Source organism: Anas platyrhynchos, chromosome 24, assembly GCF_047663525.1.
Source record: "Anas platyrhynchos isolate ZD024472 breed Pekin duck chromosome 24, IASCAAS_PekinDuck_T2T, whole genome shotgun sequence".
Taxonomy (NCBI): Eukaryota; Metazoa; Chordata; class Aves; order Anseriformes; family Anatidae; genus Anas; species Anas platyrhynchos.
This window is the reverse complement of record NC_092610.1, coordinates 7,078,967-7,099,754: the sequence shown is the minus strand read 5'-3', so window position 1 is coordinate 7,099,754 and position 20,788 is coordinate 7,078,967. Positions and strand designations below refer to the sequence as shown.

The 20,788-nt window shown below is 40.9% G+C and overlaps 2 protein-coding genes across 9 annotated transcripts in view; both read left to right on the top strand.

The window, feature by feature from the left end:
• The window catches only part of PTAFR (platelet activating factor receptor), a 34,296-nt gene extending 13,786 nt beyond the window's left edge, over positions 1-20,510 (top strand). For 2 of the 4 annotated variants that reach the window (XM_072027477.1, XM_072027474.1), the window contains exons 3-4: positions 17,740-17,831; positions 20,414-20,510. The gene's annotated coding sequence lies outside the window, so the exon portion shown is untranslated. Of the gene's footprint in view, positions 1-4,405; positions 4,510-5,225; positions 5,589-6,671; positions 6,827-17,739; positions 17,832-20,413 lie in introns of all 4 variants that reach the window. The other 2 variants (XM_072027475.1, XM_072027476.1) reach the window with 2 other exon arrangements.
• The window catches only part of EYA3 (EYA transcriptional coactivator and phosphatase 3), a 60,956-nt gene that overhangs the window by 1,506 nt on the left and 38,662 nt on the right, over positions 1-20,788 (top strand). For 4 of the 5 annotated variants that reach the window (XM_027443729.3, XM_027443726.3, XM_027443728.3 and 1 more), the window contains exon 2: positions 20,414-20,508. In XM_027443729.3, the coding sequence (XP_027299530.1) occupies positions 20,476-20,508 (33 nt within the window). In that variant the 5' untranslated portion in view covers positions 20,414-20,475. Of the gene's footprint in view, positions 1-17,787; positions 17,832-20,413; positions 20,509-20,788 lie in introns of those variants that run through there. The other variant, XM_072027472.1, reaches the window with a different exon arrangement.

The window sequence follows — 20,788 nt, the reverse complement described above, 5'->3', positions numbered from 1 at the left end:
CCAAATAAGATAGGCTTTTGTTTAGAATCATGACAATTCACATACCTCAAGTCACTGTTTTTGTAATTAGCTAGTTTTAAAAATGCATAAAGACTGTAGTTTTCTTAATCTACAAAACTAATGACTTAAAATGTAGCTCAAAATGTATAATGTACTCAAAATGTAGCTATCAAATTAGCTTTTTTAAAAAAATCACCCCATGGTATATTACTTCTTAGTTGTGCAGTTCCACAATCCAGTTTTTACCACACAACCAACATTACGCAGCTACATTCCCACTTCTAACCATTTACAAGGTGGCTGTGGTTAAGGTCTAGCAGTTCACAAACCATTAGAACTACTGTGCAGTGTCCTTTTGTGGCTTTAACCTCTATCTCAGCTCTTCCATGCAACAGCAGCAGCAGTTATGGCCCGTCGGTTGCTGTGTGTTGTTTGTGTGACAGATGGGATTGCAGAACTGTCACTTCCCCATCACAGATGTGTGTGACTTGTGGTAATTCCTGAGTAATTGCTGACTTCTGAAGGATTTATAGCTTCTTGAAACTTTGCCCTATAAAGACTGAGATGTTGAATGAGTTTATGTCATATAGTTTAGTAAAAGGGTTTCCACGTTTTGTGTTAGCAGGTTGGAGTACCTGTACAGCAAGTGAAGCATGCTGTGTCCTGGCTTTTGTGTACTGAAGGTTATAGATGGTTGCACGTAAAACTGGATAAAACATACAAAAACATTTTTTGTATGTGAATGAAAAACCTGACAAGTAGTGCATTCTCATGCATAAGTCACGTAATACATAAAGCTTCAAGATTTACAGCAGATCTTATCTGAGGGTGGACATGAATAACTCAGTGCCTGTATTCTTACTTGTCAGAAATAGGAATATTTTTAATTTCCTCTCTGCAAGTGAAAAAGGAGCTGTTAGGATGAAGATGTACACATAACTTCTGAGTGCTGAAATGGAATCACGTGAGAATTTAACAACAGGAGGTTTCTGTATGATCTCCTACCCAGCAATGTCTACAAGCACAATCCAACTCCAGGCAATGTTGTCTCTTGTAGCATCTTGTGAGTGTTTTCTTTGGTCACCCAAACCATGACCAGTGGCACGCGCTGGTTAGTTGTAAGTTGAGGGAGGCATTTTTCAGTTTTTCCTTCCTTTGTCTTATCCTTCTTTTATTCTCTCTCTCTCTTTTTTTTTTTTTTTTTTTTTTTTTTTTGTCATCCTAATTTGTCCGGAAGTTTTTCCTTTAATTTGTTAACGGGAAGCAAAACAAGCAGCTCTTCAGCAGTATTCTCTCTGGTGGCCCTTCTCTAGCAGTGATTAAGTCAGCTCATGTGGGTGCTGTGACTGAAGGTACTCCAGCACCTGAGGCAGGAACTTCAAATCTTTTCTTCCTTCCTGCAGCCACATCTAGAGCTTAAGTTAAGGTGTTGCTGCAAGGGGTCAGCTTCCCTCCTATTCTAATGCATTACACAAACCTGGTGTTTAGAATAGTGTTGAGGTGAGAAAACACAGCATGTCAATGTAGGCTCTTCAGTGTATGGTGTCCTTTTGATCTACACGACACCAGTCACTGCTGTGCTGTCTTTCCCAGGATGTCAGCAGACAGTTCTTAACTGGGTTATATAACTGAAAAAACAGATTTGTATTTAGAAAAAAAAGCCTACTATTGTGATGAATCTGATTGGGATTTTTCTTCATCTCTTAGATAAACTACTGGGATTAAGAATATGGCTTGTCTAATGTCAGGGGCAATTGAATGGTTCTTCAGTTCTGCAGAAGATGGGTTTCTCCTCTTGAGAGATCTCCATGTCTAGCGATCTGTTCTCATCCCAAGAGCTTCCTTTGAGACTTGAAGTTTGTGTTGCTTCGATTTAAATACTGATAGATCTGTTTCTATGAAAGTCATCAACTGGAACGTAACATAAGGTGTATGGCAGCTTTAAACCTTGGGTGATGGTTTATTTTTCTATAAATATCGTACTATGATGTGTAATTCCATGTTGAAAATTTTACAAAATTTTCATACTAACATCTTTTCCATGATGTTTGTTTTGCGCTATTATATTTGACAGAGTTTAACAAATTCTTCCTTAGTTATGATTGATTTAAGATGAGCAGGGAAGACGAATGCATATTCAGTATTTAGTACCTGTATCATTTGAAAAAGCAGATGACTAATCACTCTTCAGAGAAGAGAGGTGACAGCTCTTTTCAAAAGTCTTTTTAAAAGAGGGAAGGTTTAGATCAGACATGAAGTAGAAATTCTTTACTGTGAGAGTGGTGAGGCCCAGGCTGCCCAGAGGAGCTGTGGGTGCCCCATCCCTGGCAGTGCCCAAGGCCAGGCTGGATGGGGCTGGGGACACCTGGGCTGGAGGGAGGGGTCCCTGCCATGGCAGGGGGTTGGAGTTAGATGGTCTTTAAGGTCCCTTCCAACCCAAAGCATTCTGTGATGATTCTATGAAAACCACGTGGAAGTATTCTGAAGTAGGCTTTATCATGGGTTGGCTGAAAAAAAAATCTCCACTCTTCTTTCCTGGTAAAGGCATAGCTGTTCTCTTTTACCTATGGAGGGAAGTAACATCAAAGGAAAACAACTCTGTGGATTCCAGGTTTTGAAATTTTGTATAGAAGTCTGGTCCCATTTGCACTGTGTTTGCCTTTCTAAAAGATAAAGGGACTCAAAGATAATACAAACTACTTCTTTGTTACTTTGTTTGGTATTCTGGAGAACTGTATGGGCACAAAGGTTTTATTCTTCTTTTTCTACTGTATCAATTTTTTTTCTATCCAGTAGTTATCTGTCATGCCAGGCCTGCTGCTAGGTTGACATTCTGTGTATGAGGAAAAAAATAATTCTTCTGGCTTAAAAAAAACACATTATAAAGCACTTACTCTTGCCTGACCTGAAGGAAGCCAAAATGTCACCATAAGTCAATGATATCACTTCTCTCAGCATTTTAAAATTAGATGGCAAATATTGCTTGACAGTTACTTGAATTATTAAACTGTATTGTAGCATTTGAGGACCTAAACAATTTACCTTTATGCTGAAGTAAAAAACAGCAACAAGTTGTTGGCTGAGCTTCTCTAGTCTCTGAACGATGTGAACTTTTTTGTGGATGCTATTGTAAGGAACATATGATTGTCTTTACGGAAGGCATTAGTTTTTAAAGGCTGACACTGTCGTAATCCAGGACAGTGATAGTGATCAGGAATCACTATGATGACTAATGAGATCAGAGAAGTTGCAAATGTGTTTGTCATGCAGCTTTTTTTTTTGCAATGGTGAGAGTAAAAAGCGCACCATTTGAAGGCAGCATTTTTGGCAGACTGATGGCTTAGGCTCGACTCAAAGAAGACGGCACTTAGGGAGTATCTTGATGAGAACAGCTTTTGGAACTAAAAGGCAGTAGAAAATACTGTGGACTTTATTTCTCAAAGGTTACCAGTTTCATGTGGTGACCAAGAAGATAATTCCTTGTTGAGATGCAGTAAGAAAAGCCCTGAAATAAAATATTCACCGTTCTCATTTTCCTTCTAATGCCTTTTGAATAAATCATCTTCTATGTTTAGTCAAAATTCACTATGCTGTCAGCTGTGCAAGTTTCTGAGATCCCATTGCAGAAGTATGTACAAGATGTCTCTGAAGAGCTGCACTTCGTTTGTGATTTGTGCCAGAAAGAGCACAAGTGTCCTGTTGCTCAGAGGATGGGAAGAGCCGGCAGTGAGCTCTCCTCTAGCCTTGCAGGCATGAAGGTGTGTGTCGTTGTTGGTTCTGCCGAAACCTGGGGCATATTAGTCACTGCTGGGAGTGGGCACTCAGTCACAAGTGTTACAGCCAGCCAGGCGCCCTGAGCAGCAAAAATGGGTTGTGCCTGCATTCATTGCCCAGTCCAATTGCTAAGCAAAACTAATTGCAGCTTAACAGAGTGTAAGGTTAAATGGTTTTTTACTACCTCTGTGGTAGTTTGTATAACATGATTCACTTTGCAACTGGTTTCAGCAAAAATAAAATTCATGATATCATTTGCTGCAACTCAACTAATTATAAATATCTTGGTAAAACAATGATGTAGTGCTTAATCCACCCAAATTCATTTTGCGTTCCAGATTTTAGTCTACAATAATCAGAAATATCAGAACACACAGCACTATTTTTGCTAGGATTTATTTGTTGTCTGGTTAGGGATTAATTCTCAATTATAAGGTCTGAAGGAAAATATATCCATAGCAATGAAGATATCTTCATGATCTTGTTTGTTTCTCCCTGGAATCAAGCAACGCTTGTACATACCAGAAGGTTAGAGGGCCTGTTTTATGTGGTGCCTGGAGCAGTGTTCAATAATTCATACCCTCTTTTTCTTACTCTCCTGTTTGTTTGTTTGTTTGTTTGTTTTTTAAAGTATTGGCCAGACTGCACTTCTTTGCTACTTTTAGAAGAAGACTTGGAAGAATGATGCAGGGAGAAAAAGCTGTTTTTCTCAATAGTAAAGAAAAAATTTTGAAGGTAGGACAGATCTAAAGATTGAAAGTTCATGTCACCAAAATTTAGTTGTCTAGAAATATACTCTTTGTTTTCTGGAGAAGAGAGTTGATGGGAACGAGACATCACTTTTAGAAGTTACTATATTTGAGTACTCTTGAATTGAAAATAGCTTTTATAGGCTAAATATAAAACGTTATGCAATGACTATTCTATTAGATAATTCAAATAATTGATGGCTTGTAAGAACAAAATGGAAATGAGAACATACGGAAAGACATCAGGGAAGACAAAGGAAATATGAATGTGTTTTTAACTGTGAAATGTTTGTTTTCCTGGCTACAAGATCTTCTGAGGCCTGTGTAGAAACTTTGTACTATTTTTGGGGATTTGTATATAGATTTTTTTTTTTAATTGATTGTTGTAGTCTGGAGAATAGGTGTGTTAGACAATAAAAGTAAACAATACAAAAACAGTAACTATTAAAAACATACAATAAATAAATAATAGCCCATTCTCTCTGTTTTTATAAAAGATAATACATGTCATCCTCAGGATCAGGTCATAGATTCTTAGGTTGCATTTGATTTGGTCACTGACAGCATTTACTAATTATGATTGATACTGAAGAGCATCTGAACTAACAGGAAAGAAGGAGAGAATGGGGAGAAAGGAGACCTTTAATACAGGATTGGGAAGAAAATCATCATATATCTCTTTGCCCGGATTTTACCTAACAGAGGAGATGCTGCTTCTATTTGTGGAGTTCATTCTTCTTTGAAACTTGGCTGACCTACTAAGAGCAGAGAAGGAAAAGGATTTTGCCAGTGAGATGTGGTGAGAAGATAGAAGTTAATCTTTTACCATCTAAGCCTACGTTTGTTTGATACCTGTTGATGATAATATAAAGCCAGTTATAAGGTTTTAGGTTGTTGAATCATAAATGAAATATGTTCTTTCTTGTTCTAGGTGACTCTTCACACAACAGCGTTAACCAGTTGTAGATCCTGTAATCACACCAATTATTTTAAGTGTGGTTACAGATGTTGATTTGATACTGAAACTACCATGATTGGCATCAAATCCTAGCTGTACTGTAGCAGGTATCTGTAAGATACAGTGGAAGGAGATCATGTTTGGGATGCAGCAATGTCAACTTTACAGGAATGGTAGAGTAGGGTAATATTTGGTGGGAGAAAAACACTGTACGTGAAAGACTGTATAAAGGGTAACAGCATTAAAAATACAGGAAAAGAGAAGTATGTGTTTGTATGGGTGAAGATCCCAGACCTTAAATATACTACTAGGATTATTCTGGCAACTGTTGAATCAGGACAGTGATAGTGATCAGGAACTGTTATATGAGATCAAAGAAGTGGCAAATTTACAGGAGTAGTAGTAGGAGATTTCAGCTACCTAGACAGAGACTAATTGCATGGCACATCAGGAAGAAATACAGAGTGAACATTTTTCTGACTCTATGAATGACTGCTTCCTACAGCAACCAATGTTAAACCTACAAGAGAAGCTGTCTTCTGAGTGTGGTGGTGCACAGAATCTACTTTGAGCTATAAATGGGACAGTTGTAATAGCAACTACAGTACAATTAGCTGTCACTGGGTGAAAAGGGACAGCAGACCAAATAAATTCAGCACATGGATGTTCAACTACAAAAAATTAAAATACATAAAAATGAATTAAGTTGTTTACAGTTTCCTCCGAAACTTAAAAAGGCCTGCACAAAATGTAGCCTACATGCAGCTTGAAGGCTGTTAAAAAAATTAAGGTTTGTACCCCAGAATCTCTATGTGGTTCTGTGGGAAAGCTGCCAAATAAAATTAAATAAAAATAATAATAATAAAAAAGCCATCATGTGGAAAAGATGAATGTTTCGCAAATGGAAAGAATGCCCAGGTGAGACCAAGGAAATCTGCAACATGGCAGGTGAAATGTAGACAGAATTAAAAAGGGTAAAAAGGAAATTGAAGAGCACCATGCAAAAGGAAGCTCAAACCAGTGGTAAAATATTCTCTAAATTCATCAGAAGCAGGAAGTCAGGTAGTGATTGTGTGGGACTGCTTGGTGATCAGGGGTCAAAGAGTGGGTACATGAGGGGTGTGATAAAACCATCACAGATAAGGTCAGTGGATTCCTTGTATGTTACTGCTAAAGATGTTTTGCTTTAGATACCCTGGGAACTCGCTACAGATGACTAACATCCAGCAGCAGTGAGACGATAAAGAGTTATGAAAGAAAATATGTGTTTACTGGAAAATGCTGGAAAAGTGTCAGCATGGATTATGTAGAGGAAAATTCCACCTTCTTAAACCATGGGAGTTGTGTAAGTATGTGGATAGATGAAAGCAATAGGTATAATTGATTTTCAAAAAACCTCTGGCAAAGTTTTGTTAAAGAAGCTAAGTTTTCCCAAGTTTAGAGGAAAGGTTCACTACCAATGGAAAGCTGGTGTAAGGACAGAATTACAGAACGCTTTGGATTACAAGGGATTCAGGAGGTTGCCTGCTTCAGTCTTCTTCTCACAGGAGATGGTTGTTCAGGGTCTTGTCCACTGGGGTTTTGAAAATGTGCAAGGGTGGATGTCACCATCCATGTGGGTCACTTCTCCAGTGCAACTCACTCTCACAGTGAAGATTTTTTTCCTTAGGTCAAGCTGGAATTTTCCTTGTTACAATTTGTGACCATTACCTCTTTCTCAAGGCACTTGAGATGAGTCTGTTTGCGTCTTTTCTCTGATGTTCTTTTAGCAGTGGAAGACAGCAAGTAGATTTCTGTTACTTCCTTCAGCTTCTGTTCTTCAGGCTAAACAAGACCAATTTCCTCAGCATCTTCCTGGGTGTCGCGTGTGCCTGCCACCTGTTCATCTAAATGGCCCTTTGGCTTGACGCTATGGCTCCTTCTCACGCTAGGGAGCCAAAAACTGAACACAGTACTCTTGATGCCATCTCGCAGATAGAGCAGAGTGGTCACTTCCCTCTGCCACTGGCTATGCTGGCTTTAACATAGTCCAGCTTGAGCCTAGCCTTTGTTGCTGCAAGGGCTCACAGCTGACTTGGGTTCAGCTTCTTGTCCACTAGGATTTCCAGTTTCCTTCCTGCAGATCTGTGACTTTCCAGCTGGGTCCCAACCCTATTGCATGTGGTTGCTTCATCCCTGGTACAGCACATGGTACTTGTCTGTGTTGAACTTCATGAGGTTCCTGCCAGCCCACTCCTCCAGCATGTCATGGTACTTGCAGTTTTGCCTTTCAGGCATTTGAACTTCAACTACCCAGTTTGCTCTTATCCATAGACTGGATGAAGGGGCATTCTGTCCCATCATTCTGGTCATGATGAAGATGTTAATACTGCTTCCAGTAACTGCTCTTGTAGGTTGCTTTTTCTTACCAGTCAGTAGTTAGATTGTAGATCTGTAATTAGAATCGTAAAATCATAGAATCATTAAGGTTGGAAAAGACGTCCAAGATCATCTTGTTCAACCATCACCCTACTACCAATGTCACCCGCTAAACCATGTCTCTAAGCATTATGTCCAACCTTTCCTTGGACACCCCCAGGGATGGTGACTCTACTACCTCCCTGGGCAACCTGTTTGAATGCCTGACTGCTCTTTCTTATGTCTTCTAATTTCACAGAATCACAGAATGTTAGGGATTGGAAGGGACCTTGAAAGATCATCTAGTCCAGTCCCCCTGCAGGAGCAGGAACACCTAAACCACATCAAACAGGAATGAGTCCAGGTGGGTCTTGAACGTCTCCAGAGGAGACTCCACAACCCCCCTGGGTAGCCTGTTCTGGTGTTCTGTCACCCTTACAATGAAAAAGTTTTATCTCATATTTAAGCAGAACCTCCTTTATGTTCCAGCTTGTGCCCATTGCCCCCTGTCTTATCATTAGATGTCACTGAGAAGAACCTGGCTCTGTCCTCCTGACACTCCCCCTTTACTTTTTTTTAAATGTTAATAAGGTCACCCCTCAGTCTCCTCTTCTCCAAGCTAAAGAGACCCAGCTCCCTCAGCCTTTCCGTGTAAGGGAGGTGCTCCACTCCCTTAATCATCCTTGTGGCTCTGCGCTGGACTCTCTCAAGCAGTTTCCTGTCCTTCTTGAACTGAGAGGCCCAGAACTGGACGCAGTATTCCAGATGTGGTCTTACTAGGGCAGAGTAGAGGGGGAGGAGAACCTCTCTTGGCCTACTACCCACACCCCTTCTGATACACCCCAGATGCCACTGGCCTTCTTGGCCACAAGGGCACAGTTCTGGCTCATGGTCCTGGCTATCCACCAGGACCCCCAGGTCCCTTTACCCTTCACTGCTTTCCAGCAGGACAGTCCTCAACTTATTCTGGTGTCTGGGGTTGTTTTTGCCCAGATGCAAGACTCTACACTTGCCCTCATTATATTTCATTAGGTTTCTCCCTGCCCAATTCTCCAACCTGTTAAGGTCCCACCGGATGGTAGCACGGCCTTCCGGCTTGTCAGCCACTCCTTCCAGTTCAGTGTCATCAGCAAACTTGCTGATGGTGCACTCCATTCCCTCATCTAAGTCATCGATTAATATATTGAACAACACTGGTCCCACTGCTGATCCTTGAGGAACTCCACTAGATACAGGCCTCCAACTCGTCTCTGTCCTACTGACCACAGCTCTCTGGCTTCTTCCCCCCAGCTAGTTCACAGTCCACCTCGCTACCCCATCATCCTCAGTTTAGCTGCGAGGATGCTGTGGGAGATGGTATCAAAGGCTTTACTGAAGTCAAGATAGACCATGTCCCACTGCCTTTCCATAATCTATGCACCCGGTTACAACCTCATAAAAGGCTATCAGATTGGTCAAACATGACTTCCCCTTGGTGAAGCCATGTTGACTGCCCCTAATGACCCTCTTATCCTTGATATGGCTACAGACAACACTAAGGATAAGTTGCACCATCACCTTACCAGGGATGGAGGTGAGGCTGACCAGTCTGTAGTTAACTATTTCCAACCTAAGCCTCCCCTGGCAAAACTTGAGGCCATTCCCTCTTGTCCTTTCATTGGCTATTTGTGAGAAGTGGCTGACCTCCAGCTCCCCACACCTTCCTTTCAGGTAGAGAGCAACAAGGTCTCCCCTGAGCCTCCTCTTCTCCAGACCAAACAAACGAGTTCCTGCAGCTGCTCCTCACAGGACCTGTGTCCCAGGCCCTTCAGCAGCCTTGTAGCCCTTCTCTGGACATGCTCCTTCTTTGTCCCTCCCCTCCCCCAAAATATACACTATCCCCATGCACAGTAGCACTGAGCAGCAGAAAGGATAGATTTTGGGCCCAAGAAGTTGCTTCATGAAAACAAAGCACCAAACTTTAAAAATGTTTGAGGTTACTCCAGTGTCACTTGACCATGCTAAGCAGCTCTAAAAACTTTTTCCTTCCTTCCATGGCTCTACACCTGGCACTTCACCTAGATTGAATCTGGCAGTCCAGACAGTTTTTCCTCTGCTGGGTAGTCTGTCCGTTGTTTATACCTGCACAGTTTGGCTGCAAGGATTCTGAGGGACTTTGCATTACTGAAATGAAGTCAGCAGTTCTCTTCTTCCATGGAGCCCAACATTTCATCAGAAAAGGCAGTCTGGTTGGTCAGGAACCATTGGCCTTGGATGGATCCACGATGGCTCTTCCCAGCTGCTTTCTTGCCATTCACGTGCATGGGAATGGTCTCCATGTAAATTTGCTCTGCAGTCCTCTGGGCCACTAAAACAACTCAGGCTGGTTTGTATTTCCCTTATTGCCTGTTTTGAAGGTGACATTTGCCATTTTTCAGTTATCAGTGACTTCCGAGGATTGATACGACCTTTAAAAAATTGATAGAGAGCACCTATCAACCCCTAAAGAAGGGGGGCTAAGTATGGTAGCAGTATTTGCAGCAGCAGTGTCCTCACCAGCAAGGGTACAGTCTGTCAGTACCCAAAGGGGTGAGCAAGGCAAGCTGGCTGGTGGTTAGGCTAAGGCAAGAGGCTGCCACATGGGTCCATGGGCAGATTTGAGGTCAAGCTGGGAAATCATGTGAGGGTCAGAACGGCATTTGGAAATGGTTAGCTACTGTCCTGTGCCAGGCAGCTCCATACTGATGAGTCGGGTCTGAGGCTACCCAGAGGCTGGTCCATGGGTCATGGTTTGGATTGAAGGGAACCCATCTGGGCATGGCATACCATTTAGCTGCAGTATGGTTCAGGAAGGTGCCAAAACTGCAAGTCTCAGCTCAAACGCAGCTTGCAAGGCAGGGAGCAGTGAAGTGACCTTTGCTGAAGTCTCCAACGGAACTTTCTGGAAGAGCCATCCCCAAGGCCACCAGCTGTACGTGTGGTGCTGTCCTCTTCTGCGCCCTGCCACTGGGCACCAGGATTTGGAAGACCTGAGAGCTGGCCTTGACAGTAAAGCCTGAAGTAAGGAAAATGTTGGGTTATCTCAGCTCTACCTGTGTTCTTCATCAGTTGATCACTTGCGCTACTCAGCAGCTGACCAACAGTTGTCTTGGTCTTTTGCTGCCGGTGTGCCCACAGGAGCCCTAGAAGTCCCTCTTGTTGCCCTTCAGATACGGTTTAGATTCCTTTTCACTGGATGAATTTAGAGTAATTAGGAAAAGCAGCAAATTACTTTAAATTCATCTAGGAAAAAGCAATCTAAACCATACCTACATAAGGTTGAACTCAGAAAAAGCTTGGAGAGGAGGACCTGAGGATGGTGATGGTTCATTGAAATAATTACACAGTGTACAATAGCAGCCAAAAAAAAAAAAAAACCACAAAAAAAAACAACTTCAGCAATGTTAGCTGTTGTTAGGAAGAGCATTGCAAACAACAGAGAGACATAATTACACAGCTTTGTAAAACTGTAAAGGCACCCACATCTTGTATGCTGTACGTAGTTCAGATCTCTGTGTCTTGGAAGCAGAGGGCAGGGATGACAGGGAATGCAGTGGCTGCCATATGGAGAGAGGCTGAAGACTGGGACTCTGGCTTGGAGAGTGGATGTAATCAATGTGTACAAAATCCTGAAGGCGGTGGATGTGCACCCAGTCCTGCCATACTAGGACTGGAGGCACTCAGAAACCAGTTTTGGAGATGGGCATAAAATGGAGAGGTTCTTTACATGGCAGGCCTGAGTTGCCCCTGGACGTTGCGGTGGCTACTGACAGCAGCAGGTTCAGAGAGGGGCTGAGCAAATCCCCTGGGAATCGGGTCTGTGTGGGCACTGGGGGGTGAGGCTAGAGGATGAGGTGGGATGTTGTTCAGCCTGGAGAAGAGGAGGCTCAGGGGCAACCTTATTGCTCTTTACAGATACCTTAAAGGAGGCTGTAGCGAGGTGGGGGTTGGCCTGTTCTCCCACGTGCCTGGTGACAGGACGAGGGGGAATGGGCTAAAGTTGCGCCAGGGGAGTTTTAGGTTAGATGTTAGGAAGAATTTCTTTACCGAAAGGGTTGTTAGACATTGGAACAGGCTGCCCAGGGAAGTGGTGGAGTCACCATCCCTGGAAGTCTTTAAAAGACGTTTAGATGAAGAGCTTAGGGATATGGTTTAGTGGGGACTGTTAGCGTTAGGTCAGAGGTTGGACTGGCTGATCTTGGAGGTCTCTTCCAACCTAGAAATTCTGTGTGATTCTGTGTCCCCCTGCAGTCCTACTGTGGTGTCTGCTGGAGGGGGGCATGAGGGGTCTGCAGGGCGACCAGGCTTGAACACGCTCTCCCTGTGGGTGGCATCTGCTGTTGGAGACTGCGCTGCTCGGGCCAAGGCAGGCCGTTGGTCTGGCCAGGAGGGTGTTTTGGTGCTCCTACCTGCCTCTGCCAGCAGGGCTGGTGCCCTGTGGAACAAACGTTGTAAGAAGTATGCTTAATTAGAGGCAGTTGCTGTTACTGAGCAGCTGAGTATTGAACACAGTCATTTAAACTGTTTTTTTCCTAGTAAAAAATCTCAAATATCCAGTACTTTATTATTTCTTTAATTTTTGTGAGCAGGTTACTCTAGCAACTGTTGTTGCTAAGACACAAATAACTACAGATGTCCGCGGAACTGATTGCACAGTGATAAATACCATGGCTGCCTCTAATGCAAAATAACAGGAGAAATAAGTAAATTTACTATAGTTACAACCTTTTTAACAAAGTAATGGTGAAAGTTGAGTGTTGAAACAGTTTCTGTCTAGCAGAAACTTCGCTTAATTTCTTGGTACTGTGTGGTAGTAGCTATATGAATTGTTTATGTGTATACACAAAATCTATTAATGAAAATAAAGTTTAGAGCTGCATAATGTAAATAATGCCTTTTTTGTGGTTAATATGATGCAGGCTTTTTGTCTGACTGATAAAGGATTAAAAAGTTCAGTATTTTGTGGCTTCAAATCTCTTAATGTGTTGAAAGTGGCATCTAGAAATGGAAATTAATATGCTCCATTGTCTGAAAGTTTGTTTTAAAAAGCACTTAAGACAAGTATCATTTTTATTTTTTTTTCCAGAGCTGCACCTCCAGAAATTTGCAACCCAATTATTCTTTATCTAAAACAAAAATGTTTTAGATAACCTCAGTGTTATCTAAAAAAAAGTTTTAGATTTCCTCGTGAAAAGAGGAGCTAACTGACTTTTTTACTTTTCTTATGTGTATATAAATTATTGTACTTTGTTTTGTAACTAAAAGGTTAATGACACTTCTGTGTTCTTGTTCCGTGTGGGCTATGCAAATGTAAGCTCTAAGGAGAAGAAATCATCAACTTGTTTCTGGGCTCAATGGGAGTTGTTTTTCTCAAAGATGAAGTTGTTATTTCCAAATTTTCCTTTTGTGAAAACAGTTCATTTCCCCATTAAAAATTTCCCTGTTATGTTTCAAAATCGAATTTAAAAGAATTATGTAAGAACTGGGCAGCCAAGCTGCGTGTGTGTCATTGTTCAAGCTAACTGAACTGCAGACATGCTTTGTGTCAATCACACTTCAGGGGGTTAAAAAAATAACATGAAAATTCCTATTAATGAAATCCATTTTCAGCCTAATCAATGTCTATTAATGTTGCCACATTTAGTTTCAGTATTTTTCTCAATTTTTATATCCTACACTTTTTCCTTCCCTTTTTAGTTTATGAAATTTTAATCAAACCATGAACCTGATGTCCTGCGGAGCTGTGTTTATGTGCTTGTCATGGCCACTTGTACCTTCAAAAATAAGGCATATAATCTGCCTTCCCTGTAACTCTTACAGTGTTTTATTCTGAGTCTTCCCTGGTTAATAAAGATGTGAAGAGAACATGGATAGGGAGCAGTAAACAATCCAGCAGATCTCACAGCAAACGTTTATTTTCTGGTATTCTTCACAATATTTTGGAAATATCTGTGTGTGTGGGTGTGTGTATGGAGAATGAGGAATAGCTGAGTATAAATCTTTGCTGTGAGATCCACTGAATTGTTAAAGATAGGAAATCAACAGACTGGTGTGTAGCACAACTTTCATTCGTTAAGTTTATTCCTTTTTTTTTTTTTTAATGGCTACTCTCTGCTGTTACAAAAGGAACATATCAGAGAACTGTGTGATGAAGGTGCAAGTAACAGACCAAAGCTTGTGTTATTGTATGGTTCCCTTAAGATGGATTTTAGGGAGAGTTTTTAAGGATTGTGCTGGAGAGCAAGACTATTGCCTGAGGAGTTGACTGTTGATAATCTTACTAAGCAGGATTTGGGGCTTTCACATTTTGAAGTTAGAAGTTTGAATTCTTTTTCCCTCTTCTTACATTTGTATTTTCAAATGCTGAAATAATGGCCATATTCTCATCTGCTTGGTAGTTGTAGGAAGACTGTCAGATACTGAATGTCTGGCCTTAATATGATACTTGTAAATTAACAAATGTGAAGATTCATAGTAATTCTTGTAGGTCTATGTGTGAAATCAAAGGATTTGGATTTTGTTCTGTAGTGGAAGAGGGCACCTAGATGGGCCTCTCCTGCTCTTTCTTCTCTGTCTTTGCAGTGGAACTGCATTAGTGAATTGAATGCTGTGACTCGCTTTTCTTCTTACTGTCTTTAAAGCTTTTTGAATTTGTATTCCAACTTACCAGATAGACCATTTGACAGGCCAGGGCATCTGTTTACTCATTCAGTTTGTTTGCATCGTGTACAACAATGGTACAACATTGTAAAAGCATTATCTTCTTTTTGCCTGAAGGAAGGAAAAGTGAAGTGTAGTACTCAAAATTGTTCAATTCCTGACAGCAGCTTAAGGAGCCATTATTTTACAAACCAACCCAGGAACCAGACTGATGCTGTCATTTTCTGTGATCTTTATTCAGGCTGTTTAAAAACAAAGTGGGAAATTCTTCAGAACTTGAGGTGAACACCTGTTCTTGCCAGACCTTCCAAAGAGACCCCATAAAAATGGGAAGAGGTCTGGGTTTGCTTTCTTGGTGTAGACAGAAAGTTAGCTTGGCTGGTTTGGATTTCAATTTGAAAGTATTTTGGCAGCTTGGCTAGTGAAATAGTATCACTGTTGGATATGAGGATGCTGGCGTGTGGGGGAAGGAGGAGGTTGTCAAGAAGCTTCCCATCGAACAAGAAAGTTCTACCCAAACAACAGCTCATGCCCTGTGTGGTGGGAGCTGGTGGCTAGCCTATTTTGTCTCAAGATTAAAACTCAGGTGATGAACCTGCAGAATAAAAAGCACTTGGTAGCTGTGCAGTGTATAGTAATGTTAGTATGTCTCTTCTCTCTTTTTCTTCATTTTGTACTTAATAAAACTTAAAAATAAAAATAAAAAAAATGTTGGGGGGGAGGTATTCACCACATCCCACTGTGCCAGGTTCTGCTCCTCTGACCAAAGTGGGATGACACCCAGAGTAGCACAAAGTAAAAGCGTATAGCCAGGAGAAATCCTGCTCTGGTTGGGTGAGAGTTTAAATCACTTTGGCTGAACTCTGTGATCCTGTGTGTGCATAGTGTGGCAGAATGGGACAGATTGCCACGAAATGCTCCAGTGGAAAATAGAAGAAGCTTAGACTCCTCTTTTGCTTAATTCTTATATCCATTGCTCTCCGTGATAATCTGCTGGCCCTTGAGTAAATAAGGAATGGAAGTAAGTGCACAGATCACATTATTATGTATAAACGTACAAAACATTTCATTTCAACTTTCTATTTAATAGCTTTAATTTCACTAGACCAACTAATTTTTTTTTTTTCCCTAAGGGAAATAGTGGCTATTTTAAAGTAATATAAAACCATATTCAAGCAGCTTTATTTCTAATCGCTATAATTACAGCTTGTTGGTTTTATCACAGTATCCTTGACTTTAATTATTTGCAGCTTGACAGAACTGTTCCTCAGCCGAAATTTTGTATTGAAAGCCAAATCAGATGAGCTTGAAAAGAACAGAATGAAAAGAACTAGCAGTCTAGCCTGATGCTAGTAGCAGGTAGCTTTTGCAAATTATATCTATAATTTCTAGTTCTAAAAAAAATAATCAAGCTAGACTTTGCATTTGGGGCCTTTTAATCCAAGTTTTAGTGCAAGAAACTGTACATAGCTTGCCAGGGCTCTTAACTGGGAATTAGTATCATAGTGATATTATGCAGAACAGAAGACACAACTAATCTGTGTAATTCTCTTTTCCATATCTATGCTTTAATGCCTTGTTTTGAAATTTATATAGTATGTTTCAATAAATTGAGTGAGCAAGATAAAATAATGTGCAAAACACCTATCCAGGATATTTTACATTGTTGGTGTTCTGGGCAAGTTGGAATTAAACTAGGATCACTATTCAGCAAGTCTCAAATAAATTTTAAAATATTGTTTAAGTCAGATATTACAAAAAAATTTCATCGGATAAATAATGAAAACCATACCCTTTAGGGGAAAAAAAAAAACATTTTGCCAGTTTTCCAGAGTATAAGTCCTGACTCTTTCATTGTTCTGAATATTTTTCATCTCACTAAGCTACATGATGCTTTGCAGCACACTCGGTTATCTTTTGTACAGGCTTTTTCATTCATAAGCCTAGTGGCCCGTGGAAGTATTCTGACATCAGAAGCAACTTCTCAGACCTCCCCTCACAAGCAATAAAATAAGAAAGAAAATACAGATGTAAACAGAAAAAGTGACCAAACCCAGCTGTTCCCGAAGCTGTTAATCACTGATTTGTTTTCAGATGTTAGCAAGCAGTAGTGGAACCACCTGTGGGAAGTGGTGGTTTTGTATGGGAAGGGGGAGCAGAACTGGTGGCAGCCGCTGTTCCTCTGCAGAGTGATTACATTGTCACCTCTGGTCACGGGTGTCACTGCAATGATTTGGAGTTTCCGTGGAACTAAAGATACTGAAGATCTGTTTTGGTATCTCTTCCGTTGTAGTTGCTTATGGTTTAAAAGAATTAGAAACTGTGTGGTGAACTTACCTAAAACACAGATGCCTCGAGTTTTATGTAAGTTATAAATCTGGGATTTGAGATGCTGAAAAAAAAATAATAATTTGTCTGTCTTCAGATTTTAAAAATCAACTTTGTTCAGGGAGAGCTGTTTGCCGGGTAAGGTAATAGTCCAAGGTAGTTCACACTGAGCAGGTGCAAGGTGCTGGGTTTGTTTTTGGAAACCCAAGCCCTGCGCTGTGCTGTTGGCGCTGACCCCAGCTTGGAGGCAGCTTGTAGTGCCCGGAGCTGCTTGGGGTGGCCAGAGGGCAACGTGCTGCCCCAAGTGGGGGGATTAGCCCTGCTGGAGTGTGCTGCCAGCGAAGCCAACGTGGCCAGAACAGCTGCTCCCTGAATCCTCTTTCCTGGGGTGTCTGCGCTGAAACTGCTGGCAGCCGCACTCAGGAGCAGTGAGCAAGGCAGCTCCCTGCACAGCCCTGTGCCTGTGGGTGCCAGCAGCAGCAGGGTGAGCTCCTGGTCTGCCTCGCGGCTGTGGCCAGCCTGAGAGGTCATGAAGATGTTCTGCAGAAGCTGGCAGGTGGGCAGATGATGCAGATGGAAAGGCTGCTGAGCCATAGGTATATCGCAGTGACTTAGTGTCCCCAGTTTTTCCAAAGTGAGACATAAGTGAAACAGTAAATGAAACCATGATGTCACAGTGGCTATTAATGAAAAAGGGCATTTTCCTCTACTGCTTGCATGCTCTAGCACCTTTTCCTCCCTTGTGGATCCTCTAAGCATGGGACTGTGTAAGATTGGAGCTGGTCCCACTTGAAGTATCTGGCAGAAGTGCTGTGTTTGGGTGGCTCTTTCCTGTTTGTTTGTTTTTTTCCCTAGAACAAGATCAGATGCAGACTGCTGCTCAGCCACACAAATGCTTTGCCAGACAAAGGAAGGGATATCAGGCGAGCCAGAGTGGGTTGCTGGAGGTAAGGGAGAAGCAAGAACCCTTCCTTCAGCAGCAGTTCCAGTTTTGTCAGCTTAAATTGTTTGTGGTGTAGGAAGCATTTGCTAGAGAAAGACTCTATCACTTCCAGCTAGTGCAGGTGTAGTGGCTAATCACATCCTTGTTACCCAGGAATGCATGCTGTTTCTTCTAGTTGTTCAGCCTGCTTCTCTGTAAAAACAGCTATGAACACTAGATCTTTGCAACAGGCCTTCTGCCCAACCTGCCGTTTCCGAAGGGATGGGATATTCTCTAGAAGGCAGTGTGAAGCCACTAGAGGTAAAGTTTTCCCTTCTCATCTAAGCAAGAAGTTACTGCTCATCTACCTTGCTTTGTTCTTTTGCTTCCAGGTGCTACAAGGCGCCCATGTCTTTTGGAAAGAGTTTTGTTGAATACTGTATCTAACACATTCCCTGCCTATGGCAGGGGGGTTGAAGTTAGAAGATCTGTAAGGTCCCTTCCAACCCAAGCCTTTCCGTGATGCGGTTCTATGTTCCAATGTGAACTCTTGGAATCGTTTTGTCTTATTACTTAGTGACCTCTCAAAAACAAAATGAAAGCACTGCTCACAGCTTTAAAACAAAATGTAAAACAAAATGTCAAAAATGAGGCTACTGCTGTATGGGTCAAAGCTTGATTTGAAATCTTTTTTCATACTGAAGAGTTTAGTTTGGGATTTTTTTAAGTAATTACACAATGAAACGGTGTCAAATAACAAAACCAAAGGACAAGGGACAGGACTGGGCTTGTTGATATCAAAATCAAACATAGTTTCAGTTGGCAGTTGTATTCCACTCTGCTATTCCTAATCTTTGAACGCCACTGTTTTTCTTCTGTCTTGATTTTCCTGTATTATTCCTGTTATAATAAAAAGGAAATAAGATTTTATATTTAAAATAATAACAAAACTGGTAGGGAAAAATGGTAATGGTGACAATGGTAATTTGCACACTTTCTTGTATGTATGTAGACTCATTGGAGAAGAAACTGAGCTATTGAAATGTCTTACTGTAACTTCAGCTGTTTTACAGTTAAGGCAGTAAAGGTAAGAATAAGTAGCCTTTGATTATGGAGGTAACCTTGGAAAATACTCAAATCCTCAATGAAATTCTACCCTGGCATTTAAGACCTTTACCTTTCCTCTGTTAAGGGAAAATAAATCATACGTGTTTTCATGGATAATATGAAATTATTCCAGCCTCCAAAGCCTCCACATGGTTGGAGTGGAGTGCTTCACAGCAGCCGCCCAGGTCTGAGAGTGGACTAGATGTATAAGCTAAGAGTTCAGGTAGGTCTGGCAGGGGTCAGGAGAGGGAAGTAGCAGTTGTTTTGGGGACACTGGAAAATTGTTTCTGTTAACTTGTGCAATCTGTTTTCAAGGGCAGGACTTCATATTGTGAAGGTGCTTGAAAGCTCTAGACAGGATGTGAAAATGGAAAGGAATGAGAAAGCAGAGCTGAGTAAATAGCCTTTTGCATTTCCACCAAGATTTAAAGCAAAGTTTCATGGCTGGGAGGCAGGAGTAGATTGTTAACTCTGTAGAGTAGGTACATGTATTGTTGCTGTGTTTTGTTTCTTCCAAACCACTAAGTGTATTTCAGTATTTTTTCTAATTGCCGTAATACATTTAGGATTTTGCTCTGTGTGCAATAACAGACATGTTTCCATATGTAAGGGAAAGCTCTGCCGGGGAGGGAGCAGAAATGTCTCCTTGCTTTTGGTATGGCTGAGATAGAGCTTGCCTGAAGAGGTTAGAGTTTGTGTTTAATAAATTGGCTCTGAGAAGAGGGGGTCAAAGAAGAGCAATGGAATAAATAGGAAAACATCATTTATGGGTAGTAGTCAGGTAGAGGAGAAAGCTGTAGAGGACACATCTTTATCTTTTGTTCAGCAAGTTGCAAAAGTTAATAAGGTTGTGACAATAACTCACAACATTTCCTTTTCACCGTTTTAAAACCTGAGGTACAGCAGCTGTTTGGTATAGTATATAAGAACTCTATGGTAAATACTACTGGGTTACTATCTAAAATAAATGTTATATTTTGGAAGCAAATGTTAGTCAAACTCCTCTTCTTGAAGGATGCAATTGAAATAATAAACTTCCATTGTGAATTTGGCAATAGACAGTACTGCATGTAAATACATTTAGGTGTACGGTCTTGTCCTGATTTTTTTTTTGTTTGTTATATAAATGTTCTAAATTAAAACAGGTTAGATTGAATCACTGTGTTTACTGACCTAGTAGACCAGACTTGATCATTTAAAGTGTCTTTAAAATCATGGTGCATGTCTGATTGATACATTAGCTTCTGTAGTCACTATGGTACAAGTGAGTGTTGTAGAAATGTGCCACGTGATTAAAAATGTCTGTTTGGATCTTGAAGCTTAAAGCTAAATCCCTTGTTTATGAAATCTTTCCATATATGAATTTTGTCTCTTACATGGGAGATGGCAACATGAGTTTAGAAAGCTTGTGGGTGGAATATATAACAATTAATGTTCTCTGATAGCCTAAATGATAAGACCCCCAAAAGTACATAAAGCTATGAACACCTTTTTTGACAGACTTTGAAGACTGCTGAGGAACACACGATTTGAATCATTTAAGCATTAAAATAGTAATACCCATGGAAGAGCCACAAGATTTACCCGAACAACCAGTAAGTACATTTAAAAATACTAAAAATGAACCTGTAAAACTAATAAGTGATCTCATAAATTCAGTATAGTTATTTCAATTAATAATAGACAATAAACCTTATATTTACTGTATTTATCTAGAGGTGTAAAATCATTTTACTGTTAATAAAACTTGTTATGCATGTAATTTACTACACACACAACAGTAAAAAAAAAAAAAAAAAAAAGGAATATTTTTGCATGCCTGAATTCTGTAATCTTTCTATGTAAGAATATGTCTACAATTGCTTTGCTCAGAAA